The sequence below is a fragment of the Haliotis cracherodii genome, unplaced genomic scaffold (assembly GCF_022045235.1).
Source record: "Haliotis cracherodii isolate W230 unplaced genomic scaffold, xgHalCrac1.p SCAF_2, whole genome shotgun sequence".
Taxonomy (NCBI): Eukaryota; Metazoa; Mollusca; class Gastropoda; order Lepetellida; family Haliotidae; genus Haliotis; species Haliotis cracherodii.
Window position 1 is genome coordinate 3,190,129 of NW_027266275.1, and position 26,770 is coordinate 3,216,898.

The 26,770-nt window shown below is 44.3% G+C and overlaps 2 protein-coding genes across 3 annotated transcripts in view; one reads left to right on the plus strand and one right to left on the minus strand.

Moving 5' to 3' along the window:
- The window catches only part of LOC139469464 (transmembrane channel-like protein 7), a 34,579-nt gene extending 19,165 nt beyond the window's left edge, over positions 1 to 15,414 (plus strand). Inside the window, exons 5-16 of one of the 2 annotated variants that reach the window (XM_071251643.1) lie at positions 2,068 to 2,222; positions 2,336 to 2,483; positions 3,407 to 3,568; positions 5,452 to 5,612; positions 6,016 to 6,169; positions 6,727 to 6,824; positions 7,969 to 8,082; positions 8,598 to 8,673; positions 9,572 to 9,702; positions 10,021 to 10,188; positions 11,216 to 11,294; positions 12,010 to 15,414. In XM_071251643.1, coding sequence (XP_071107744.1) covers positions 2,068 to 2,222; positions 2,336 to 2,483; positions 3,407 to 3,568; positions 5,452 to 5,612; positions 6,016 to 6,169; positions 6,727 to 6,824; positions 7,969 to 8,082; positions 8,598 to 8,673; positions 9,572 to 9,702; positions 10,021 to 10,188; positions 11,216 to 11,294; positions 12,010 to 12,093 — 1,530 coding nt within the window. In that variant the 3' untranslated portion in view covers positions 12,094 to 15,414. Of the gene's footprint in view, positions 1 to 2,067; positions 2,223 to 2,335; positions 2,484 to 3,406; positions 3,569 to 5,451; positions 5,613 to 6,015; positions 6,170 to 6,726; positions 6,825 to 7,968; positions 8,083 to 8,597; positions 8,674 to 9,539; positions 9,703 to 10,020; positions 10,189 to 11,215; positions 11,295 to 12,009 lie in introns of those variants that run through there. The other variant, XM_071251645.1, reaches the window with a different exon arrangement.
- Positions 15,415 to 17,887: 2,473 nt separating this feature from the next.
- LOC139468618 (5'(3')-deoxyribonucleotidase, cytosolic type-like) lies at positions 17,888 to 26,427 on the minus strand. The gene is made up of 5 exons (XM_071250734.1): positions 25,908 to 26,427; positions 25,481 to 25,581; positions 25,098 to 25,158; positions 19,452 to 19,566; positions 17,888 to 18,078 (listed from the first exon to the last, which is right to left on the minus strand). The coding sequence occupies exons 1-5, from the start codon at positions 26,268 to 26,270 to the stop codon at positions 17,933 to 17,935; spliced, it is 786 nt and encodes a 261-aa protein (XP_071106835.1). The 5' UTR covers positions 26,271 to 26,427; the 3' UTR covers positions 17,888 to 17,932.
- Between the last annotated feature and the right edge of the window lie 343 nt (positions 26,428 to 26,770).

The following is a 26,770-nucleotide window of genomic DNA, read 5'->3' on the forward strand; positions in this document are numbered from 1 at the left end:
GGGGGCACCGTAAGTGTGGGAGTCTGTAGGGGGCACCGTAAGTATGGGAGGCTGTAGTGGGCACCGTAAGTGTGGGAGTCTGTAGGGGGCACCGTAAGTGTGGGAGGCTGTAGGGGGCACCATAAGTGTGGGAGGCTGTAGGGAGCACCGTAAGTGTGGGAGTCTGTAGGGGGCACCGTAAGTATGGGAGGCTGTAGTGGGCACCGTAAGTGTGGGAGTCTGTAGGGGGCACCGTAAGTGTGGGAGGCTGTAGGGGGCACCATAAGTGTGGGAGGCTGTAGGGGGCACTGTAAGTGTGGGAGGCTGTAGGGGGCACCGTAAGTGTGGGAGGCTGTAGGGGGCACCGTTAGTGTGGGAGGCTGTAGGGAGCACCGTTAGTGTGGGAGGCTGTAGGGAGCACCGTAAGTGTTGGGGGCACCGTAAGTGTGGGAGTCTGTAGGGGGCACCGTAAGTGTGGGAGGCTGTAGGGGGCACCGTAAGTGTGGGAGTCTGTAGGGGGCACCGTAAGTGTGGGAGGCTGTAGGGGGCACCGTAAGTGTGGGAGGCTGTAGGGGGCACTGTAAGTGTGGGAGGCTGTAGGGGGCACCGTAAGTGTGGGAGGCTGTAGGGGGCACCATAAGTGTGGGAGGCTGTAGGGAGCACCGTAAGTGTGGGAGTCTGTAGGGGGCACCGTAAGTATGGGAGGCTGTAGTGGGCACCGTAAGTGTGGGAGTCTGTAGGGGGCACCATAAGTGTGGGAGGCTGTAGGGGGCACCATAAGTGTGGGAGGCTGTAGGGGGCACTGTAAGTGTGGGAGGCTGTAGGGGGCACCGTAAGTGTGGGAGGCTGTAGGGGGCACCGTTAGTGTGGGAGGCTGTAGGGAGCACCGTTAGTGTGGGAGGCTGTAGGGAGCACCGTTAGTGTGGGAGGCTGTAGGGAGCACCGTAAGTGTTGGGGGCACCGTAAGTGTGGGAGTCTGTAGGGGGCACCGTAAGTGTGGGAGGCTGTAGGGGGCACCGTAAGTATGGGAGGCTGTAGTGGGCACCGTAAGTGTGGGAGTCTGTAGGGGGCACCGTAAGTGTGGGAGGCTGTAGGGGGCACCGTAAGTGTGGGAGGCTGTAGGGGGCACTGTAAGTGTGGGAGGCTGTAGGGGGCACCGTAAGTGTGGGAGGCTGTAGGGGGCACTGTAAGTGTGGGAGGCTGTAGGGGGCACCGTAAGTGTGGGAGGCTGTAGGGAGCACCGTAAGTGTAGGGGGCACAGTAAGTGTAGGGAGCACCGTAAGTGTGGGAGGCTGTAGGGGGCACCATAAGTGTGGGAGGCTGTAGGGAGCACCGTAAGTGTAGGGGGCACCGTAAGTGTGGGAGGCTGTAGGGAGCACCGTAAGTGTGGGAGGCTGTAGGGAGCACCGTAAGTATGGGAGGCTGTAGGGGGCACTGCAAGTGTGGGAGGCTGTAGGGGGCACCATAAGTGTGGGAGGCTGTAGAGGGAACTGTAAGTATGGGAGGCTGTAGGGGGCACTGTAAGTGTAGGGGGCACCGTAAGTGTGGGAGGCTGTAGGGGGCACCATAAGTGTGGGAGGCTGTAGAGGGAACTGTAAGTGTGGGAGGCTGTAGGGAGCACTGTAAGTATGGGAGGCTGTAGGGGGCACCGTAAGTATGGGAGGCTGTAGGGGGCACTGCAAGTGTGGGAGGCTGTAGAGGGAACTGTAAGTATGGGAGGCACTTTGGGAGGGAGCAACCATATGATTTTCATTGGACACCAAAAGTGTGGGAAGCTGAAAGGAGCCACCGTATAATTTTTAGTGGGGCCTCTGGGATTGTTTTCTAAGTGTTTAAGCCCCTTTTTTACTGACAATTTGTTTTTACATATCTCTCACTTTGTAGTTTAAAAAACTACAGTTTCTTATTTTTGTTATTTAAAACATGATAATTTAGAACCTGTTTATGTTCGAAAACATTATGGAGCTCCAAACATTTTTAAAAAATGGTGTTCTCAAACTTAAATCCAAGCAACTTGGCAACGGTGTGAGGATTTATACCATACATTAATTATAGACCTGTGTGCTAATAGTTCCCTGCCTGTTGTAGGGGTGGATGGAGAGGAAGGAGTTGTTCTATGGTGTGTACTACAACCGCACCTACCCCCTCCCCGACAACAAGCACGGCACCTACAACATGAGCCTGGCCTACCTGCTGACCACCGGCATCTGCTTCCTCCTCAGCTTCATCCTCATCGTTAAGAAGTAGGTGCAACATCACTGCAACATCACTGCAACATGTTTTCTATGTGTTCTATGTTTTCTATGTGTTCTATGTGTTCTACCTGTTCTACCTGACTGAGTGATGTTCTGTACAGTTCCGGCAAGAGCGTGAAGGAGGCAGTGGTGGACCAGGAAAGCTCCAAGTCCCTGTACTGCAACAAGGTGTTCTGTGCCTGGGACTTCTGTATCTCCAATGAGAAGACCGCCGGTTCCAAGATGGCCAGCTTCACACGAGAGCTAGAGGTACCAGTTTCCTTATACAAGGCTTTTACAATAAACACGATAAACACCTTGTGTTAGTAGAAAAGTTCAAATCTGCAGAGGGACTATCAACCAAGTCAGCGAGCCTGACCACCCGATTCCATTAGTCGCCTCTTACGATAAGCATAGTTGCCTTTTACGGCAGCATGGGTTGCTGAAGACCTATTCTACCCTTGATATTCACAAGTTCTGATATTGCCTGCCCCTTTTTAGCAGCTGAATTGCTGGCATTCCTGTGAATCAAAATTACACCTATCAACCAAACTTTATATGCAGTTATCACCAGTTGGTATCTAGTCACTGGAAATATGTCAACAACAATGTTTTATCCCAGTATGGCAACACACGATCCTTTCACACCTGCCTCAACAAAGGGCTCTTAGTATTACAATTCTGTTACTGGTAACTCATAACTGGTACTTTATGAAGGCTGGAGCTTTGACATTTATCTCTCGGTCATTACATAGTGTAAATGTATTGCCAGTTGTGTATAAGAAACAAGAATCACCATAAGCTAAACTAGCAAATATATGTCACTTAACCTTTAGCCTGCTGAATTATTTTCACACTTCTTACCCCTCCCTTTTTGAGGTAAATAAACTACTGAAAGTTTTAATATTGAGCAAGCTGAGCATTTATGCATGCCAGACGTAATTTTAATGTTACGCAAAGCCTTCTTGGTAAATAGATATGGCGAGTTTTGTTTGTGGGTGTCCTTATGCTATTCATTTGCCTGTCGAACTGGTTCGACAGTAGCAACACGGCTAGTGACAAACTCTGTCGAACTGGTTCGACAGTAGCGTTGAGAGCTTTAATAATAACAAAATATTATAGGTACAAAATCATACCTGCAAAAGTTGTTCTTGTAGACAATTCAGAGATTACAATGCAGTGATTTGATCCAGGATGACCTGAACGAGGAGCGTCGACGGAATCGACAGGCTGAGAGATCCACGGGAGAGAAGTGTCGCCTCATCTTCGTCCGTATTTTCATCAACCTGTTCGTCATCTGTATTCTGGGTGCCTCTCTCTACCTCATCTATTACACCACGGAGACGCTCCTTGAGGTAAGCAGCCTTTCCTGCATCTTCCTCACACCTCACACTGGTGTCCGCTTCAGTGCATGCACGTCGCTATATACCGTATTCGACGTAATAAGCACCCCGCACTAATAAACGCCCACGGCGATATTTGCTAATATATTAGCTTGTAAACAATCTCAATTAGCACCCCCCCATCCAATTGATCAATGTACACAAGACTTATTTATTCATGTATAATACGCACTCGTGTGTTATATGCACCCTTAATTATGGGCAATTAAATACTGGCAATTAAATCGTATATAAACTTTTCAGGCTGTCAGCATTAACCACGAAATTTACGATCTGTCAACATCTTTCTTTTCACCAAAATAATATGCTAATAAGAGCCCCCTATTTCTCATTTTGAGAGCGCCCTGGACGCTTATTATGTTGAATACGGTAAGTGCAATAATCTTGAAAGTGACGTTAAACCCAATTTCACCTCACCTCACCTCGACTCACCTCACCTCACCTCACCTCGACTCACCTCACCTCACCTCACCCCACCTTCTCCAATATGACGTCAACCATGGAGTTGTCACCTTTTGTCACCCCTTGTTGATATGTTTGACATTATCATATTCAATGATATAACTCAAATCTTTTTTTGTTTATGTCACTTTTACAATCAGTCGCCCTCAATCCAGTAATGTTCAGGGAAGTGTTTTTTTATTGTCAACAGAACTTGGATTCCTAGTCCAAGTCCACGTTTACTATCTGGGTAACTGACACCCAATTACCTGACCCTAGCCAGCTACCCGCTGTAGGTCTCATGAGTTGGGCACAAAATGTCCTTTGGGGGGATTGTTTTACAGGAGCCCTGGCAAAAACTATTTGGATAAACACATTAAATGGTCTGATGATGCATACACTGAAGCTGACTGAAGCTTTATCTTTACACAAACATATAAAAGTCAGAATGAATGTGTGCATAGGCAGAAAAAATGAGAACATTTAGCGGCTTGTAGTGTCACCATGGAGTTTGATTGTTATTGTCCCCAGGACCCGCCCGACCCATGTACCCGAGTTACCCGTCCCAGCCCTAATTCCTATGATTTATTCCCTGACCTGTAGACAATACATGAACCATTGATCCCGTGAAGAATTGGTTAGAATTGGTCTTCAGCAACCGATGCTTGGTGTAAGTTGGTTGTTTGGGTTTTAACGCTCCACTCAGCAATATTCCAGCTATATGAGGGCGGTCTGTAAATAGTCAAGTCTGGACCAGACAATCCAGTGATTGATATCATGAACATCGATCCATGCAATTGGGACACGATGACATGCATCAACCAAGTCAGGGAGCCTGATCACCTGATTCCGTTAGTTGCCTCTTACAACAAGCATAGTCAGCTTGGCGTAAGAGGGATTAGATGGTCAGACTCACTGATTAGGTTGATGCATGTCATCATATCTCATTTGCGTAGATTCTCGTGATGTCAATCACTGGATTGTCTGGTCCAGACTTGATTATAGCCAGACCACTGTCATACAGCTGTAATATTTCAGAGTGCGCCATTAAACAAACCAACAAACATGAACTATTGTGAAGTATTATCCTACTGAGTCCGTGTAGGCTTGTAACGATGATCCTACATGCCAGCATGGGGCAGTAATGTCAAATACAGCAGTACATGGGCAACTACATACACATGTATCCATTATTAACCTGGTGTTGAAAGAGACACAACGTGAGGTCATGTTCGAAATTTGACAGAAAAAACACAAACACAACATTTTGATTCTTTGTACATTGTGTTTCAAGGAATGTATTATCATTTAAATTAACACACCTTCATCCTGGAGTTAAGTGGAGTGAATGACATTGTATATTTTGATGCCACATTGTTGCCCTCCTGCTGTAGCTGGACAAGACAGGCCAGGCTGAGTTCGTGGTGCTCATCTACCAGTATCTCCCCTCCCTCGCCATCACCGTCCTCAACTTCCTCGTCCCCCTCATGTTCTCCAAGGTCGTCATCGTTGAGGACTACAGTAGCAGCTTTGAGCTGAAGATCACCCTCTTCAGGTATGTTCCAGTGTAAAGAAAATGTCTGACAATATTTATAAGCCAAATAAATTGTTTTGTATCATGTATCATAAAATGATATATGACACTAATATTAATGTTTTGAGCAACTGACTTAATTACTGTGTGTTGGGTCAAATGAAACAAATTTTATGATTTATTTTAAATATATGCCACCTAACAATTAAGTCCACAATTTTTCCGTATTTCACACTCCTGGCCAAGCTCATTCCGCAAAAAAATATCTTAGAACAACCATGGTATACTAGTTTGGATTACCTCAGTGGTCTTAGAACTGGCATGATCCAACATTATAGTGAATGAGTTATGAACAGTGCTAAGATGACTTCAAGGAATGGTGCCCAGGATGAATGCACAGACAAATGTGAGTTGTTTATTCCAGGACGGTACTGCTTCGACTTGCTTCCCTGGGAGTGTTGATTATCTCCCTTTACATCCAGCTGCTCGGTGGAGGAGATAACAAAATGGACTCCACCTGTGGGAACAAACGCTGGTCAGCAGCTAATGGATCTGACGATACCAGTACCAGTATTAAGGTACATTGAGGCAGAAATTCTCAGTTAAATCAAAGCTTACTGAGCGTTACTGAGTTCAGAAGTCACATGTCTGTCTCACAAACCTGTCTGATTGAAAACTAAATACATCAGCTAAATATGTGAAAATTTAATATATATTTAGTTGTCATGGGACGATACATCGATGCATTGGTGGATCATAGTTCGCTACTTCTCAATGCAAGGATCGATCACAGTCAAACACTAAGTAAATAATATTGATTCATACCTTAAATGTTTGCTTTAATAGACGTTACATCAAAGACTAATTAGTAGTGAAAATTGGTAGTGAAAACTTAAATATTTTCATCCATTGAGCCATACTTGACACTGCCAACTGTAAATCATCAGTGTGCCAGGTATTTGGCCATCTTGTCTATGAAAAAGATGGCCTACGCACGGCAGGTAAGAGCTCAAGCAAGTATCATGAAACGTTCGGATCATGATCTAGTTATCATGATACACATCGGATCACACAGTTGGTGTATCGTCCCAGCCCTAATATTTAGATATATTGCAGGACTGTTTTGTGTTGGCAGTGTTGGGAGACATATGTTGGACAACAGTTCTACAAGCTGGCTTTACTGGACTTTGTCACTGTTGTACTTCTCACATTCCTCGTGGAGTTTCCCAGAAGGTGAGTACATACAGTTGAATGTGCACTTCTTTCTGAATTTACAAATGCATAAAAGCTATGTTAATAAAAGGTGCAAATACAGAACCAATTAGATATACAGGGCCACAGAGATCCTATGTGAGCCAGTGGTGTACTCCCAAGGGAGCTGAGAATGAAAATAGAGGGCACACTGATCCATTGCTTTAGGGTGTGGAACTGGTTAGTTATTTAATGTGCATATGTGTTTCAATGAATTGTTTTTTTATGAGATGATAGTTTGACAAGTACAGACCTGGCCATTTGCTAGTCTACCTGACATATGCATGTTCATGGCAACCCCATCTTCCCGAGGCAAGAGAGTTAACTCACTATTAAAGTCCAGTTTCCACCCTTGCCGAAGTAGGCTGGTATTATGGAGTTACATTTTGGCTGGACTAACGAGTCTATGCATAGTCCAATCAAAATCGTGCAACGAAATCGAAATCTGGATCGTAAACTGTCATGCAGATTTCAGTTGATTGCGTGATTTGCAACGCATGTGCACCGCCAACTCGTTGTCAACAGATATTTTCCAAGTCTTTTCGTGTTTTAAATCTAGGTGCTTATGTGATTTGATGCACTTCTCGATGTAAGACCCGTTTTTATCACAATATAGATCTTGATTATCGATCAGATCGTCTTCACTGGGTGCCGCCATTTTGTTTGAGGCAAATGCAAGAGATACGAGAGGTGGATTCTGATTGGTCCATAGAAGAGGCTTAGAAGGGACATAACTCTAATAACCACTGGTGGCGCTACGATCGATCCCAGGAATTCCAGCCTAGTTCAGCAGAGTGGAAAATGGACTTTTAAAGTCAGTTAACTCCTTTGCCTCGGGAAGATGGGTCACTTGTTGACATTCACTCGCTCACATTTATCAGAAAAATAGGATTGTGTACTTACCATGTGTTAACATAAACAGACACAGGTTCATCCTATACACTTACACTTGTACTCATCAGCCAACAATACACCTCCTGCACTCCCACAATTAGCTGTCACTTAACTGCCAGCCTAACGCAAACCAAGATGGCTGCTGTAGTCATTCCCAAAGTATAGAGGGCAGTTTCGTATTCGAGGGGAAATTTCATATCCAGATATTGACACCATGTTGTGATTGTTTCAGGGTAGTTGTCCAGAAGCTCTCCAAAAGATTCAAGCTGATCAAGCTGATCGGGGAGCAGGAGTTTGACCTCCCCAAGAATGTGCTGGACATTGTGTATTCACAGACACTTTGCTGGTCAGTTCAGTTGGACTGTGAAGCTCCGGGTTAGAATAGGTCTTTGTAACCCATGCTTGCTGTAAAAGGCAACTATGCTTGTTGTATGAGGTGACTAACAGGATTTTGTGATCGGGCTTGCTGACTTGGTTGATGCTTGTCATCATGTCTCAATTGTGTAGATAGATGCTCATGATGTTAGTCACTGGATTGTCTGGTCCAGACTCGATTTACAGACCACCGTCATATAGGTGGAATATTGCTGAGTGTGGCGTTAAACAATAAACAAACAAGCAAAATATGATATCAATCACTGGATTGTCTGGTCCAGACTTGATTATTTACAGGCTGCTGTCAGAGTAGGTGGAATATTACTGAGTGTTGCATTAAACAAACAAACGTGAACACTATAAGCGATAAGTTAAAGAGTCTGAGTTTGCTAGGTACTGATTCTCTTTGTGTCAGCAATCCAAGAGGTAAATCTGTTTGCACACAGCTGCTTGCACTGATCTGTCCTCTGTTTCTCTGCCACACAGGTTGGGCATGTTCTTCTCACCCCTCATCCCAGCCATGACACTGATGAAAGTTCTCGTTATATTTTATGTGAAAAGGGTAAGTTATTGTCAAGTCCAGTTGACATCTTATGTCTCTTACACCATGCATGACTGACCAGCTGTATTTGGATCTCACAAGACTTTGTGACATTTGTCCATTGATTGCTTGTGGACCTACACAAAGGACAAATATTTATGTAGTTACACAAGTTTTATATTACATGTAAACATCCTTGCTTTAATCAGAAAGCTTCATGACCAGTACCTGGTATGTGTTAAAACATCCCTCTCCAGAAACCAATCTTTGTGTTTAGATTTAGAGGTGCAATGACACGTATCTCGATACACTGGTCATGATATTGATGTGTATCTCGAAATGCTTCTCGAAGTGACCTACATTCATCCCTCTGTCTGATCTGCTTGTGTGCATCCGGCCAGGTCGAAGAGCCCTACATTTGAACTCTTGCAAATAGCTATGGGTGAATGTAACCAATAAGAGCTAGGCCAGGTTTAGCATGTAAAGTTCATAACAGTAAGATAGGGTTATTCCTGAAAAACCTGTATCTTGTATCATCGTAGTCAGTACGGATAATGTATCATAGTGAAGGCCATGTATCATGGTGGAGCCTTGGGGTAGTGTTTCACCTTATTTAGACTGTTGTAATCTAGGATATTACAACACTCCATGCCCCCGATGGAATTATGGGTCAGAATTGGTCCCCAATAACCTGTTTTTGCCATACAAGGCGACTTAATGAATCGAGTGGTCAGACGTTGTTCCCTGACCAAGTGGATTATTGCCCATAGTATCAACCACTGGTTTATCTGGTCCAGACTTGATTATTTACAAGTTGTTGTCATATGGTTGGATGATTGCTGAGTGTGGCATTATTCGATAAATTCTAGTGCCATGATTGCTTTTAGAAATGGGCGCTGCTCGTGTTTGATGGTTTCAGCTGACTGTGTTAAACAACTGCATCCCAGCCTTGCGGCCGTATCGAGCATCAAGGTCACACTCGTTCTTCATGACAGTATTACTGTTCTCCTTCGTCCTCTCGGTCATCCCCCTCGGATACCTCATCGGAACGTAAGTTGCAACCTCAAACAGATATCTGTGTAGATCTGAGTCAAGCAGCTTTGCAGTTCTATCACTTGAGTGATATCTGGCAATCTGATTTTTACATAGAGATTTCTTCTGTGGCCTTTTGCAAGTCATCACTGCATCATGGTTGCAACAAGTAACTTGATCTGCATAACATTTATTGGGTTTGCCGGTATGCTTATAAAGATGTATTGCTGCTGGGGTACGAGTTCCTCCTACAAAGGTAGGCATTATTAGGGAAGTTGTAGGGATTACTCTTTAACCTGGACCAACATCTCACAGGAAGTGTTTTCTTGTTGTCAGTGTCCATCCATCTCAGAGTTGCGGCCCCTTCCGCCTGTACAGCCATGAAGACTATGTCATCTTTGACACCATCACCAACACCGTGAGGACGTGGCCCTCCGTGGCCAGGGACATCTTCTCCTATCTGGGCACAGTGGGCTTCTTTGTGCCCGCCATCATACTGCTGTGGTAAGGACATGGGTCATGGGTGTAAGGTGCTGACAGGGCAAGGCAAAGTTTCTAGGACTGTACACACAGGGCAAATATTAGCCTTGAAACCTCTGTACACACAGGGCAAAGATTAGCCTTTAGACCTCTGTACACACAGGGCAGTTATTAGCCTTTAGACCTCTGTACACACAAGGCAAATATTAGCCTTTAGACCTCTGTGTTCACAGGGCAAAGATTAGCCTTTAGACCTCTGTACACACAGGGCAAAGATTAGCCTTTAGACCTCTGTACACACAGGGCAAATATTAGCCTTGAGACCTCTGTACACACAGGGCAAATATTAGCCTTTAGACCTCTGTACACACAGGGCAAATATTAGCCTTTAGACCTCTGTGTTCACAGGGCAAAGATTAGCCTTTAGACCTCTGTACACACAGGGTAATGATCAGCCTTGAGACCTCTGTACACTCAGGGCAAAGATTAGCCTTCAGGAGCCTCCTTGAAAGTCAGTTTCTGACATTCTGAAGTTGTACAGCAGTGCTCCAAATGATTTTAAGCCAGTTGGTATTATTCTCATTTATTCATTCTCAGTGGGTATTTCAATTTCCTCTTTTGGGTAACCAATATAGTTGAACTTGTCTCCCTTGGGTCAAGTTTGTTGACTGTTTTTAATCCAATCAGATTTCTTTAACATGATTCTTCTTAATTGCTGTCACTACGCATATTACGTACATAAATATTCTGTTTTTTCTTTACACAATTTGCATCAGATTGTTTAGCTCTGACTTGTTAGGTAGTCTTAAAGAGGGGAGCACACTTCAAGCTCACAACAGCAATGTATGTGTGCAGAGTTTTGGTAGGGAAGATGACAACCGCCAGCATTACCTCCCTTTTTTGTGGAAAAATCATGTGACAACTTCTAACATCAGAATGTTACCTTGACAACTTATAGAGATATCATACTTTAAAATAACAAGAGAATTCTTTAATTGAAATATGTGTTCATGTGTGAACCTGTATTAATGTGTGACCATGTATGTTGCAGTCTTCTGATGTACTACTACTGGGCGGTGTCTCAGGGCTACAAGAAGATGGAACAGCTGCTCAAGGAACAACTCAAGATGGTCAGTGAAACCTGGACATCTTGTCCTCGTGCATCATAGTGCTCTGTAGTGTTCCATAGTGCTCCAGTCATTGATATTATGCCGGGGTAAGACAGGGCTTCATCAACCATGTCACCGAGTCTGGACACCCAATCCATGTAGTCTCTGACGATCTGCAGTGGCTGCTTGGGATCTATTCTAATCCGGAGTCCTCACATGGGTGTTCCCTGATACGTTGAATTGCACTCTGCTTCGGAGTGCTCTGTGCTTCAGAGTGCTGTCTGCTTCTGAGTGCAGTCTGCTTTTGAGCGCTCTGTGCTTCAGAGTGGTCTGTGCTTAGGAGTGCTCTGTGCTTCTGATGGCTCTGTGCTTCTGATGGCTCTGTGCTTCTAATGGCTCTGTGCTTCAAAGTGCTTTGTGCTTTGAGGTGTCTCTTGGAGAATTCCAGGACAGTCGTGATCCACGTTCCATGCCGAGCCACAGGATCAGATGGTCATGATTGACCACATGTTGGTGTGGTCCAGATCCAGGCACATGGTTGGCTTAGTGGTCTAGGTTGCTAAAAACTCTTTGTCATGGTGTAGGTTTGAATCCTTGTTTCAGCACATCATGATCTCAGTACAACATCTTTGTTATGTTCTAATCAGATCAAGCCATGACCGGTGTGGCAAGACCATTCGTTTTATGTTTTTTTAAAGATGTCACCTATCAAGTAAATATGTTTTTTTGATTTTAGGAGGGCCGTGATCGTCAATTCCTGCTGACTCGTGTAAATGAAGTTATACAGAGGGGGGAACTTGGAACAGCAGTAACCGGATAACAGATATACATGTGCGCTTACTTTTACCACCCTTGCTCAACTGCTGATCTACACCTGCCTTGGTTTCAACAGCTGATATTGGAGATGTTCCACTGTTCCCTAGTTCTGGATCTGTTACAAGTGCCTTTATACACAGCTGGTGTCAAACCTGGTAGTCGTCAATATACCAGGTGTTTTAATGATGCCTGTATCACATATATCGTGATGACTGTAGAAATGGGATATATTGCATTAATATTGGCAGAATTCATAAGACCTAATTAGAGGTCATGCAAGTATTACTTGATGAACTACGAATGTGAATACCAGCCTGGAAGAAAACCTCTAATGAAGTCTTCCAAAGGTTGTTATATATAATAATCCATATATATAATGTGGATCATTCGTGACTAACTCGTGTTATTCCGTGTTATTATTAGTGACTCTTGCCCCTCTAATGGCCATTTTTGCGACTGGGTTCCATCTAAGTACAGAACATTCATCAATAGGGGGACAAGTCCTCTTGCAGGTCATTGAAAAGGGCATGTGGTGATGAATGAATATGGACATGTCATCACACTTCGTTTCATGCAAGACCGTGTTCATAATATCTGCAGTTAATTAACCCAAGCAGCAATGGAGGAAGTGTGTGGAGAAAGGTCATCTCCCTGCTCCTGGATGACATGTATGTCATCAAGATGGCTGCTGATGGTGGACAATACATGTACACACAGCATCATGGCATACATGCCTTGTATCACCACACGGGGGACAGGCTGACCCTGCAGTGTTCTACATGTACACACAGCATCATGGCATACATGCCTTGTATCACCACACGGGGGACAGGCTGACCCTGCAGTGTTCTACATGTACACACAGCATCATGGCATACATGTCTTGTATCACCACACAGGGAACAGGCTGACCCTGCAGTGTTCTACATGTAAAGATATGGTCGAGCTGGTTGTGGACGTACTTCAATGCAATATCTGCACAATTATTGTTGCGTTGCTGTGAGGAATTGGTTGTGCTGCCTTGATCCTCATTATTCCTCTGCAATAGGAAGGGAGATGGTATTCCTTTCATGGCTGATCAAACAGCTACACACAACCAAGTTGTTGAGAGACTTAAGCGACTGTAGGTTTGTTTTGACTCAACTGTAAAGCTTCCATGGGAAACAATACAAGTTTATCACATTGGAAAACAGTGCAAAATATAGAGAACGGTAATAATCGGACCTCAATATTATTTCAGTGCTATATAAAGTTATGATGTTTGAAGATTAATATTGCTTTTCTATGATGGTGATAGTGGATCTAAGTACACGAATAGTTATATAATAATATGTTATGCATTTCCACTGTGTCATATTGCAGCAAGAGTCTACAGACAGGATTTACCAGTTGTGGGATTTATGGCAACCTCATGTATGTGTGTGTGTAAGTAATGAAGCTACTGTACATCTGTGATATGGAGAATCTCTCACAAGTGTCTTTTTATATCAAATATAGTCGATAAAAGTTTAAAACTCTGAGGCTTGTTGATATATTTGATATCAAAAGACACTAGGGTGAGATTCTATTTATCATCCAACATCATTCTTCCAACTTTTTCAGTTTGTAGACAGTAATAAAACAGTGTCTAAAAAAAGTACTAAATGTAAAAAGTAATGCCAACAGCTTCAGGGGCAGAGCCATTAGTGATGTCATTTGATTGTGACATCATGGTATACAATGACGTCACAATGGTCTGCAAAGCATTTTGATTTAGGGCTGGGACGAGTCCAAATTTTCTACCAGGGTACCCACCCCCCTATTACTGGACCCTAACCGGGTACCCACTGTAGGTCTCAAGAGATACAAAATGTCCAATTGGAATATTCTTTTTACCACAGCACTTGCAAAATATATTTAGATACATGTATTAAATGATCTGGTCATGCATACACTGAAGTTGACTTAAGTTATATCTTTATTCAACCATATGAAAAATCAGAAGGAATGGGTGCACAGTCAGAAGAAGTTGACATCCATATATTCCCTTCCTAATGTGAATCACTTCTAAATGCCTTTCAAAGACCTATATATCACACGACTATCCACGGGTCCGAGTAGTCCTGTGGGTACCCGGGTCCTACTCAGTACCCACCCGACCCGGGTACCCGAGTTACCCGTCCCAGCCCTATTGTGATGCAATTCCATAGCAGTGATATCTACAATGTAGATATCGCTTGCTCTCACCCAAGTGATATCTCCTGTGGGAGCCAGTTATACTGATTGTAACCGACACGTACATGACAATCCTATTTAGCTTAGTACATACACAAGTATATCAACAATTAAGTGGTTACGTTCTATTGCAATATTCACTCCTGATGTAAATAATGTTTTCAATGTAAATATTGCCATCACTTGGCACTACATGCTCTGCTCCCAAATAGAGCAGCCACACCACAGTGAGGCTGAACGTGGGGGGTAATTACATCTGGGCACACACGATGAGCACCAATGCTAACCCTTGGTGTGTCACAGAGGACAAATCAAGTTCTATGTATGTTAGCTCTCACAAAGCCACTGTGTTAGACAGAACGTTTCTTTTTAAACAGATTTTACTTTTTTTGCTCCTATAGTCCAGACATTTGTGTTTCCGAGATGCTAGGGAGGAAAAGATCTTTCCAGTTGATTGGAAATCAGTTACACGGAAAATGTAAATATAAAGTACATGGCCTCAGAATTCCTGTCTGGATTTTGTTTTACTAATGCCTGTTGATTATCGGTCTTGTTCATTTTTTCTCAAAATTGCCCTGGAAAACATGCATATAGTTTTAGCAAATTACAGTGAAAACAGAAACTAAAAACAGTCTTTTTTAAATATATATATTAGTCAGACCTTTTATCAAAGCTTAATCTCAGGACCACGTTTTGTGAATCATTTCCACCATCGGTGTTGCCTTCAAGATTCTCTACAGCCCAATCAAAGTCTTTTCTTCTTGAGGGACATTACCGGTACACGTGGCCTTGGCTGGTATATGTACGTACAGTGTTGTTGGATTGGACCTCCATTCCTGTTGTGTTCAATGATGATCTTCTAGGTTGAACATTTCCACAGCACTGTACAGACTGTCGGTGGATGGCACCACCGTCTCGATCCTGCTGACTGACATACAGTATTCAGGTATTGATGCTCAAATTCGTACATATAAGTTTATCTTTTGTACATTTGCATGTGTATATTTTGTAAAGCAAAGCTATCTGTGAAATATTTTATTTAGAGAAATTGTGTTCAGAAGAATCTATATTTGTTATTTTGTTAATATGATGTTGATTTTATGAATAAAGAACTTATCACCTTCTACACCTGTAGAGTTGTATATATCATGACACCACAGTGAGTCACTTAGTCACTTAGTGAAGTACTAGTGGTCATTGGTGTGCCGTATCTCTTCACCCCCAGTCCCTAATACACTAATGCTGAAAGCTGCACGTGTTGGTGGCTTGAAGTTTTCATTAAATTCAGGATATGTCTATTATTCAGGCAATTCATTTGTTTTTTCAAATTACTGGGTTTTTTCATGCTTCATGATTTTGCTAGCAGGAATGTCAGTTATGATGTCTGAGACTGATTTCTGAATCATCTGGCCGCAGATTTAGGATAAAGCTTCTCACTGGACAACTTTCTACTCGTGGTAGGACGATGCAACGGTGGATCCCGATTTGTTACTTCTCGATACAAGTATTGATCACAGTCGCACACTATGTAAATATATTGATTCTTACCTTATATGTTTGCTTTTAAAACAGTTACACTAAAGACTAATTGGTAGTGAAAACGTACATATTTTCATCCATTGCGCCATTCTTCACACTGCCAAATGTTAATCGTCAGTATGCCAGGTATTTGGCCACCCTGTCTGTGAAAAAGATGGCTTACGCACCACAGATAAGCGCACATGCAAGTATCGTCATGCATTTTTGATCGTATCCTGGTCCGTATCGGATCGCAGAGTGGATGTATCATCCCAGCCCTACTTTCTACAGTGAGCTCAAATTATACTATGTCATTAAGGCAGACATTTTGGTTTTTTTAAGAAAATTGAGCCACCGGTTTCTTAGAGCGAGTGAATGAGTTTGATTTAACACTGCTTTCTATACAAAGTGCTTAACAATGCCCCCTAGTAGCAGTGTAATGTTGGAGGCAAAGGATCTGTCTAATGTCTGTATTAAAATAGATTTCCAGTTCAACAAATAATGACTCATTTATTTTGTGATAGATGAGCTGGTGAGATTAGGGGTGTCATGAAAAATGCCAAAGCGAAAGTGGGAGTGAGGGTGGTCACCAAAATTTATCACAATTATATAGAGACGACTGTGGACAAAATAGCTCTATTTGTTCAAATGTGAACATTATTTTGTATAAATAACAGTTTGCTGTGGATTCAGTGTGTGTGAGTTAAGAGAGGGGTGCTCATGAAAAAAAAACAGGCGGTGTCGACAAAATATATGGTCCAAAAACAAATTTCCCCCAACCTCCTTAAAATAACTGGGCAGTCCCTGAAAGTCTAGTCGTACCTGTGCAGATGTTCTCAGTAGTGATCAGTAAATTAGGGTTTCTTGAGGCCGGACATACGGTTTACACTGTGACGAGGCAGACATGAAACCCAGTAGTGATCAGTAAATCAGGGTTTCCTGAGGCGGGACATACGGTTTACACTGTGACGAGGCCGACATGAAACCCAGTAGTGATCAGTAAAACAGGGTTTCCTGAGGCCGGACATACGGTTTACACTGTGACGAGGCCGACATGAAACCCAGTAGTGATCAGTAAATCAGGGTTTCCTGAGGTCGGACATACGGTTTACACTGTGACAAGGCCAACATGAAACCCAGTAGTGATCAGTAAATCAGGGTTTCTTGAGGCCGGACATACGGTTTACACTGTGACAAGGCCAACATGAAACCCAGTAGTGATCAGTAAATCAGGGTTTCCTGAGGTCGGACATACGGTTTACACTGTGACAAGGCCAACATGAAACCCAGTAGTGATCAGTAAATCAGGGTTTCCTGAGGTCGGACATACGGTTTACACTGTGACGAGGCCGACATGAAACCCAGTAGTGATCAGTAAATCAGGGTTTCCTGAGGTCAGACATACGGTTTACACTGTGACGAGGCCGACATGAAACCCAGTAGTGATCAGTAAATCAGGGTTTCCTGAGGTCAGACATACGGTTTACACTGTGACGAGGCCAACATGAAACCCAGTAGTGATCAGTAAATCAGGGTTTCCTGAGGTCAGACATACGGTTTACACTGTGACGAGGCCAACATGAAACCCAGTAGTGATCAGTAAATCAGGGTTTCCTGAGGTCGGACATACGGTTTACACTGACAAGGCCGACATGAAACCCAGTAGTGATCAGTAAATCAGGGTTTCCTGAGGTCGGACATACGGTTTACACTGTGACGAGGCCGACATGAAACCCAGTAGTGATCAGTAAATCAGGGTTTCCTGAGGTCAGACATACGGTTTACACTGTGACGAGGCCGACATGAAACCCAGTAGTGATCAGTAAATCAGGGTTTCCTGAGGTCAGACATACGGTTTACACTGTGACAAGGCCAACATGAAACCCAGTAGTGATCAGTAAATCAGGGTTTTCTGAGGTCAGACATACGGTTTACACTGTGACGAGGCAGACAAGAAACCCAGTGCTACAATCACAACAATGAAGAATAGTTGCAGCAGATGGCGAGAGATCATCAAAAAATGTATATTCAATAGATGAACAAAATACATATACACAAACCTACAAGGAATCCATTCACCAAGATTAGAGATTAATTAATTATGAAAATGTTTAAATTCTCTTTCTAAAGTCCTCAATGATATCTTTCCACTGTCCATCTGTCCAGTTGTCTAGCCGCCGCTTGCCTCGGAGATCTGTCTTGACGTTGTGGTGTGATGTGAACACGATGTGCTCCCAGGACGGCTTCTTGCATGCTCCTGTTAGAACAGACACCACATGCATGAGTGAGTGAGTGAGTTGGGTTTTACCCCGCATTTTGCAATATTCAAGTAATATCACGGCGGGGGACACCAGAAATGGGCCTTACACATTGTACCCATGTGGGGAATTGAACCCGGGCCTTTGGCATGATTCTCAAATGCTTTTATCACTGGGCTACCCCAGCGCCCCACCACTTGCATGATGCTCCACCTGACTTCTCAGTTTTGGACAAGCTTGGAGGAAGGGGAATCCAGGTACAAAACTCAGATAAGCTTCTCACAAGAAAGATTTCTTTTCTGAGTTGTGATATTCAAAACCTTTGCATCTGTAAGATGCTATGAAGATGTATTTAATGTCATTGCCGTAACTCATCAACAAGAGTTGTCACCCTTCTTTATTATTTAAGAGTTGTCTCCCTTGAATAATCTCAGCCAGCGCCTCTTGTAAAAGGGTCACTACAAGAATACTGCTGTCACTAATACTGTGATGTCACTACAAGAATACTGCTGTCACTTACACTGTGATGTCAGTATAAGAATACTGCTGTCACTAACACTGTGACGTCACTGTAAGAATACTGCTGTCACTAACACTGTGATGTCACTATAAGAATGCTGCTGTCACTAACACTGTGACGTCACTACAAGAATACTGCTGTCACTAACACTGTGATGTCACTATAAGAATACTGCTGTCACTGACACTGTGATGTCACTACAAGAATACTGCTGTCAATAACACTGTGATGTCACTATAAGAATGCTGCTGTCACTAACACTGTGACGTCACTACAAGAATACTGCTGTCACTAACACTGTGATGTCACTATAAGAATACTGCTGTCACTAACACTGTGATGTCACTTTAAGAATACTGCTGTCACTGACACTGTGATGTCACTATAAGAATACTGCTGTCACTGACACTGTGATGTCACTATAAGAATACTGCTGTCTCTAACACTGTGATGTCACTATAAGAATACTGCTGTCACTAACACTGTGATGTCACTATAAGAATACTGCTGTCACTAACACTGTGACGTCACTATAAGAATACTGCTGTCACTAACACTGTGATGTCACTATAAGAATACTGCTATCACTAACACTGTGATGTCACTACAAGAATACTGCTGTCACTAACACTGTGATGTCACTACAAGAATACTGCTGTCACTAACACCATGACAGCAACCCAAGAATACTGCGTTCACTAATACTTTGATGTCAACCATGTTTATCAAATTCTCGCATGACATAGGGATGCAACTGTGCATAGTGAATTACAGTGCTCCTAGTCCACTGGGCCAACCATGCCCCTTGAAGATGAGTATATGAAATGCTTCCCGTATGATACTGAAACGAACCTTTGATGTAAGGTCGGTCATCGAAGAGTATATGGCCATACATCATGGTCTTGTCCTTGGCAATGATTGTCCGGTCCACCCAGGCCGCCCCCAGGTGCTTCTCCACCCACTGGAACTATGGACGAACGACATGACGGACAGTAGCATTGGATATTGTAAACAAAGAAACGTGGTGCTATATTTTGTTTGTTTATTTGTTTGTTGTTTAACGCCGCACTCAGTAATATTCAAGCTATATGATGGCGATCTGTAAATAATCAGGTCTGGACCAGACAATCCAGTTATTGATATCATGAGCATTGATCTATGCAATTGGGATACCATGACATGCATCTACCAAGTAAGCAAGCCTGACCACCTGATCCCGTTAGTCGCCTCTTACGACAAGCAAAGTCGCCTCATACGTCAAGAATGGGTGGCAGAAGACCTATCCTATTCTAACCCGGATCCGTGATGGTATGACAGGTCCGTGATGGTATGGCAAGTATGAATATTGAGCTATAGAATTATAACCTTTAGTGATTTTTCATACATTTTCTTTATTCTAGAACATGACAGCTTAACTATTTTCTGTCTGCCTTCCATGCTTTTATGAAGCTTCTACTGTTAGACGACACAGAATGGAACACCAATGAGTATGCGTGAGTTAGAGAACTGCGTGACAGTATTTCAGTGAAAGGTTAGAGACCACTTCAGTGAAACCCAGGAATGTTGGTATGGTTTGTACTGATCAAGGATCATAAACTGAGCCGATCTGGGGTTCAAACTCCCACCAATATATCCTGGTAGGGATAAATCTCTGCCCACTGGGCTACCATAGACATCCCACCAAGACATCCTGTGTTTGAGGCGTAGCACCTAGTCCACACTTAGCTCTAGAGTCTCTGCCTTGGTGTGGACAGATGGAGCTCTATCGTAAATGCCAAGGTGTGGACAGATGGAGCTCTACGGTAAATGCCAAGGTGTGGACAGATGGAGCTCTACGGTAAATGCCATGGTGTGGACAGATGGAGCTCTACCGTAAATGCCAAAGTGGGGACAGATGGAGCTCTACGGTAAATGCCAAGGTGTGGACAGATGGAACTCTACCGTAAATGCCAAGGTGGGGACAGATGGAACTCTACCGTAAATGCCAAGGTGGGGACAGATGGAACTCTACCGTAAATGCCAAGGTGGGGACAGATGGAGCTCTACCGTAAATGCCATGGTGGGGACAGATGGAGCTCTACGGTAAATGCCAAGGTGGGGACAGATGGAGCTCTACGGTAAATGCCATGGTGTGGACAGATGGAGCTCTAGGGTAAATGCCAAGGTGGGGACAGATGGATCTCTACGGTAAATGCCATGGTGTGGACAGATGGAGCTCTACGGTAAATGCCAAGGTGGACAGATGGTGCTCTACGGTGAATGCCATGGTGGGGACAGATGGAGCTCTACCGTAAATGCCAAGGTGGGAACAGATGGAGCTCTACCGTAAATGCCAAGGTGTGGACAGATGGAGCTCTACGGTAAATGCCAAGGTGTGGACAGATGGAGCTCTACCGTAAATGCCAAGGTGTGGACAGATGGAGCTCTACAGTAAATGCCATGGTGTGGACAGATGGAGCTCTACCGTAAATGCCAAGGTGGGAACAGATGGAGCTCTACGGTAAATGCCAAGGTGTGGACAGATGGAGCTCTACCGTAAATGCCAAGGTGTGGACAGATGGAGCTCTACGGTAAATGCCAAGGTGTGGACAGATGGAACTCTACGGTAAATGCCAAGGTGTGGACAGATGGAGCTCTACGGTAAATGCCAAGGTGTGGACTGATGGAGCTCTACGGTAAATGCCAAGGTGTGGACAGATGGAGCTCTACCGTAAATGCCAAGGTGGGGACAGATGGAGCTCTACGGTAAATGCCAAGGTGTGGACAGATGGAGCTCTACGGTAAATGCCATGGTGTGGACAGATGGAGCTCTACGGTAAATGCCAAGGTATGGACAGATGGAGCTCTACGGTAAATGCCAAGGTGGACAGATGGAGCTCTACCGTAAATGCCAAGGTGGGGACAGATGGAACTCTACCGTAAATGCCAAGGTGTGGACAGATGGAACTCTACGGTGAAAACCAAGGTGTGGACAGATGGAACTCTACCGTAAATGCCAAGGTGGGAACAGATGGAACTCTACGGTGAATGCCATGGTGTGGACAGATGGAGCTCTACGGTGAATGCCAAGGTGTGGCCAGATGGAGCTCTACGGTAAATGCCAAGGTGGGAACAGATGGAGCTCTACGGTAAATGCCATGGTGTAGACAGATGGTGCTCTACGGTAAATGCCAAGGTGTGGACAGATGGTGCTCTACGGTAAATGCCAAGGTGTGGACAGATGGAGCTCTACGGTAAATGCCAAGGTGTGGACAGATGGAGCTCTACGGTAAATGCCAAGGTGTGGACAGATCGAGCTCTACGGTAAATGCCAAGGTGGGGACAGATGGTGCTCTACGATAAATGCCAAGGTGTGGACAGATGGAGCTCTACGGTAAATGCCAAGGTGTGGACAGATGGAGCTCTACGGTAAATGCCAAGGTGTGGACAGATGGAGCTCTACGGTAAATGCCAAGGTGTGGACAGATGGAGCTCTACGGTAAATGCCAAGGTGTGGACAGATGGAGCTCTATGGTAAATGCCAAGGTGGGTACAGATGGAGCTCTACCGTAAATGCCAAGGTGCGGACAGATGGAGCTATACGGTAAATGCCAAGGTGTGGACAGATGGAGCTCTACGGTAAATGCCAAGGTGTGGACAGATGGAGCTCTACCGTAAATGCCAAGGTGTGGACAGATGGAGCTCTACCGTAAATGCCAAGGTGTGGACAGATGGAGCTCTACCGTAAATGCCAAGGTGTGGACAGATGGAGCTCTACAGTAAATGCCATGGTGTGGACAGATGGAGCTCTACCGTAAATGCCAAGGTGGGAACAGATGGAGCTCTACGGTAAATGCCAAGGTGTGGACAGATGGAGCTCTACCGTAAATGCCAAGGTGTGGACAGATGGAGCTCTACGGTAAATGCCAAGGTGTGGACAGATGGAACTCTACGGTAAATGCCAAGGTGTGGACAGATGGAGCTCTACGGTAAATGCCAAGGTGTGGACTGATGGAGCTCTACGGTAAATGCCAAGGTGTGGACAGATGGAGCTCTACCGTAAATGCCAAGGTGGGGACAGATGGAGCTCTACGGTAAATGCCAAGGTGTGGACAGATGGAGCTCTACGGTAAATGCCATGGTGTGGACAGATGGAGCTCTACGGTAAATGCCAAGGTATGGACAGATGGAGCTCTACGGTAAATGCCAAGGTGGACAGATGGAGCTCTACCGTAAATGCCAAGGTGGGGACAGATGGAACTCTACCGTAAATGCCAAGGTGTGGACAGATGGAACTCTACGGTGAAAACCAAGGTGTGGACAGATGGAACTCTACCGTAAATGCCAAGGTGGGAACAGATGGAACTCTACGGTGAATGCCATGGTGTGGACAGATGGAGCTCTACGGTGAATGCCAAGGTGTGGCCAGATGGAGCTCTACGGTAAATGCCAAGGTGGGAACAGATGGAGCTCTACGGTAAATGCCATGGTGTAGACAGATGGTGCTCTACGGTAAATGCCAAGGTGTGGACAGATGGTGCTCTACGGTAAATGCCAAGGTGTGGACAGATGGAGCTCTACGGTAAATGCCAAGGTGTGGACAGATGGAGCTCTACGGTAAATGCCAAGGTGTGGACAGATCGAGCTCTACGGTAAATGCCAAGGTGGGGACAGATGGTGCTCTACGATAAATGCCAAGGTGTGGACAGATGGAGCTCTACGGTAAATGCCAAGGTGTGGACAGATGGAGCTCTACGGTAAATGCCAAGGTGTGGACAGATGGAGCTCTACGGTAAATGCCAAGGTGTGGACAGATGGAGCTCTACGGTAAATGCCAAGGTGTGGACAGATGGAGCTCTATGGTAAATGCCAAGGTGGGTACAGATGGAGCTCTACCGTAAATGCCAAGGTGCGGACAGATGGAGCTATACGGTAAATGCCAAGGTGTGGACAGATGGAGCTCTACGGTAAATGCCAAGGTGTGGACAGATGGAGCTCTACCGTAAATGCCAAGGTGTGGACAGATGGAGCTCTACCGTAAATGCCAAGGTGTGGACAGATGGAGCTCTACCGTAAATGCCAAGGTGGGGACAGATGGAGCTCTACGGTAAATGCCAAGGTGTGGACAGATGGAGCTCTACGGTAAATGCCAAGGTGTGGACAGATGGAGCTCTACGGTAAATGCCAAGGTGTGGACAGATGGAGCTCTACGGTAAATGCCAAGGTGTGGACAGATGGAGCTCTACGGTAAATGCCAAGGTGTGGACAGATGGAGCTCTATGGTAAATGCCAAGGTGGGTACAGATGGAGCTCTACCGTAAATGCCAAGGTGCGGACAGATGGAGCTATACGGTAAATGCCAAGGTGTGGACAGATGGAGCTCTACGGTAAATGCCAAGGTGTGGACAGATGGAGCTCTACCGTAAATGCCAAGGTGTGGACAGATGGAGCTCTACCGTAAATGCCAAGGTGTGGACAGATGGAGCTCTACCGTAAATGCCAAGGTGGGGACAGATGGAGCTCTACGGTAAATGCCAAGGTGTGGACAGATGGAGCTCTACCGTAAATGCCAAGGTGTGGACAGGTGGAGCTCTACGGTAAATGCCAAGGTGTGGACAGATGGTGCTCTACGGTAAATGCCGTGGTGTGGACAGCTGGAGCTCTAGGGTAAATGCCATGTTTGGGACAGCTGGAGCTCTACGGTAAATGCCATGTTTGGGACAGATGGTGCTCTACGGTAAATGCTGTGGTGTGGACAGATGGTGCTCTACGGTAAATGCCATGTTTGGGACAGATGGAGCTCTAGGGTAAATGCCATGTTTGGGACAGATGGAGCTCTACGGTAAATGCCGTGGTGGGGACAGATGGAGCTCTACGGTAAATGTCATGTTTGGGACAGATGGAGCTCTACGGTAAATGCCATGGTGTGGACAGATGGAGCTCTACGGTAAATGCCATGGTGTGGACAGATGGAGCTCTACAGTAAATGCCATGGTGTGGACAGACAGAGCTCTTCAGTAAATGCCATGGTGTGGACAGATGGAGCTCTAGGGTAAATGCCATGGTGTGGACAGATGGAGCTCTAGGGTAAATGCCATGGTGTGGACAGATGGAGCTCTAGGGTAAATGTCATGGTGTGGACAGACGGAGCTCTACAGTAAATGCCATGGTGTGGACAGATGGAGCTCTACAGTAAATGCCATGGTGTGGACAGATCGAGCTCTATGGTAAATGCCGTGGTGTGGACAGATAGAGCTCTACGGTGAATGCCATGGCGTGGACAGATGGAGCTCTATGGTAAATGCCATGGCGTGGACAGATGGAGCTCTATGGTAAATGCCATGGCGTGGACAGATGGAGCTCTATGGTAAATGCCATGGACTTAGAGTAAACAGGATTTGTGACAAGGACCCCTTGATCATTTCATTCTCAGTTTCCACAGCAACACTACAACTGATATTGTGAAGACATTGTGCAACACAGGCCTTACCTGACACATTACAGTAAGGATGAACTCACCTTCTCACTCAGACAATATCTGTAGAACGTCAGGGGACTTGTACATATAAACACGTCGACACTGCAATACAAACACACTGACACTGTTATACAGCCAGTCAGGAAAGAGAAGTCTGTTAGAGGGTGTGGATTCATTTCTTCCCACTTTATTGAACCATAAATTCCCCAAAATGGTTGGTTAGCCAATCAAATGCCATGGAATCACTTGCAATTTATTTATATTTGATTTTACCAAACTACAAATCATTACAAGGCTTCTTTGAGAGCTGTGAACATTAATCTCAGACTAAATTATTGTATGCTGTATGTCAAAATGGGATTTTTCACCCATAAGGACCCTTATCTCATGGTTGGTCATAAATATATTTTTACTTTCAACATACTCCTCCATTTCTGCCATTTCCTTGGCCGCCGCCACGGCCCCCTCTATCTCTGGGAGGTTCAGGAAGAACTTCTCCTCCATGTACACGTCCCTCACTCTGTCCTATCAACACAGACATTTTGTCATATTTATTTATGCTTCAAGTCTATTTTCACAAAGTGAGGATACAGAGGGCTATTTTTTAGATAAAAAAATTATTTTAAGGACTTTTTATATATTTTCTTGTCATATGTTAATATTTCCCAAATGATGATGATTTACCATCGATCAGATATTTCTGAGTGTTTTTTCAGGGTTTTTCCTTCCACCTAGCACCTGTTCGTGATCAGAAGATCGATCGATAAAATGTAATTGTTGTAATGTTTGTGGCTTTATGGATACATTCATAATTATTATGGGCAAAAGTCTTTCAGGAATTATTCACATACTGGCAGATCGGACCCTAGTTTAGCATATTGGTCCCTCAGGTAGAACGTGTTTCGGTCCTTCTCTTCAATGAAGGGCAGATCGGGGAATCTCTCCTTGTATCGACGAAGAAAATGGCCCTCGAAGTCAGCAAGAACTTGGTCCAGATCTAGAAGTACTTTCAGTCGAGTCTGGCCACTAGATTGGGCAGAATGACGTTTAGACATGACAACGAATCGTTTAAGAAATGTAAGACAAAATGAAGTATTTGGCCCGGTTATCAGATTATAGGTTTGTGGAGACTGAGTTAGTCTATTGGCCGCATTTGTGACTTCCAGGAAACGACACGCCCACTTTCTCGCGTGCCCTGACAACGTGGCAAACATGTACAACAGACCAGATTGATTACAAACAGTTCATGAAGCGCCTGTGTGTAACGAAGAATGTATCCCGTGAAAATGTAAGAGTCTACACAAAGAGGGATTACAAATTTAAAGCGTCAGCCAGTCAGCATAGTAGTTCCGCGCTCTAATGTTGCGTCCATACGTGTTTACTAGGTTGATTGTAAAGGTAGGACTGTAACGAACTAAAAACGAAATATGATTGAAAATATAACTCAAATCTGTATGTTTGCTGTTATGAGTTATGTAGAGGAGTTACCACGAAATAGCATTAAAAATAAAACGCACCTTGTTTGTTGTTAAACGTTTATTATTAACTAAATTGCTCTTTTATCGAATGCAACATAAATATGCGATTCAGTAGAATATAGAAGAAAAAACGGGACACATCTGCCAAAGTTTAATAAATATAGTGCAAATCTATTCATAAAATAAGTATATAGTTAGTAAACGATTGCAAAAGCCTTTAGAAGAGAACAAGCTTT

Bases quoted from the DNA above. Each gene is read 5' to 3' on its own strand.
- LOC139468618 (XM_071250734.1), bottom strand. From the start codon at position 26,270: ATGTTTGCCACGTTGTCAGGGCACGCGAGAAAGTGGGCGTGTCGTTTC. The intron at 25,582-25,907 runs GTATGTGAATAA...CTGTGTTGATAG, and splicing joins AACTAGGGTCCGATCTGCCA to GACAGAGTGAGGGACGTGTA. The intron at 19,567-25,097 runs GTGAGTTCATCC...GTTCGTCCATAG, and splicing joins GATATTGTCTGAGTGAGAAG to TTCCAGTGGGTGGAGAAGCA.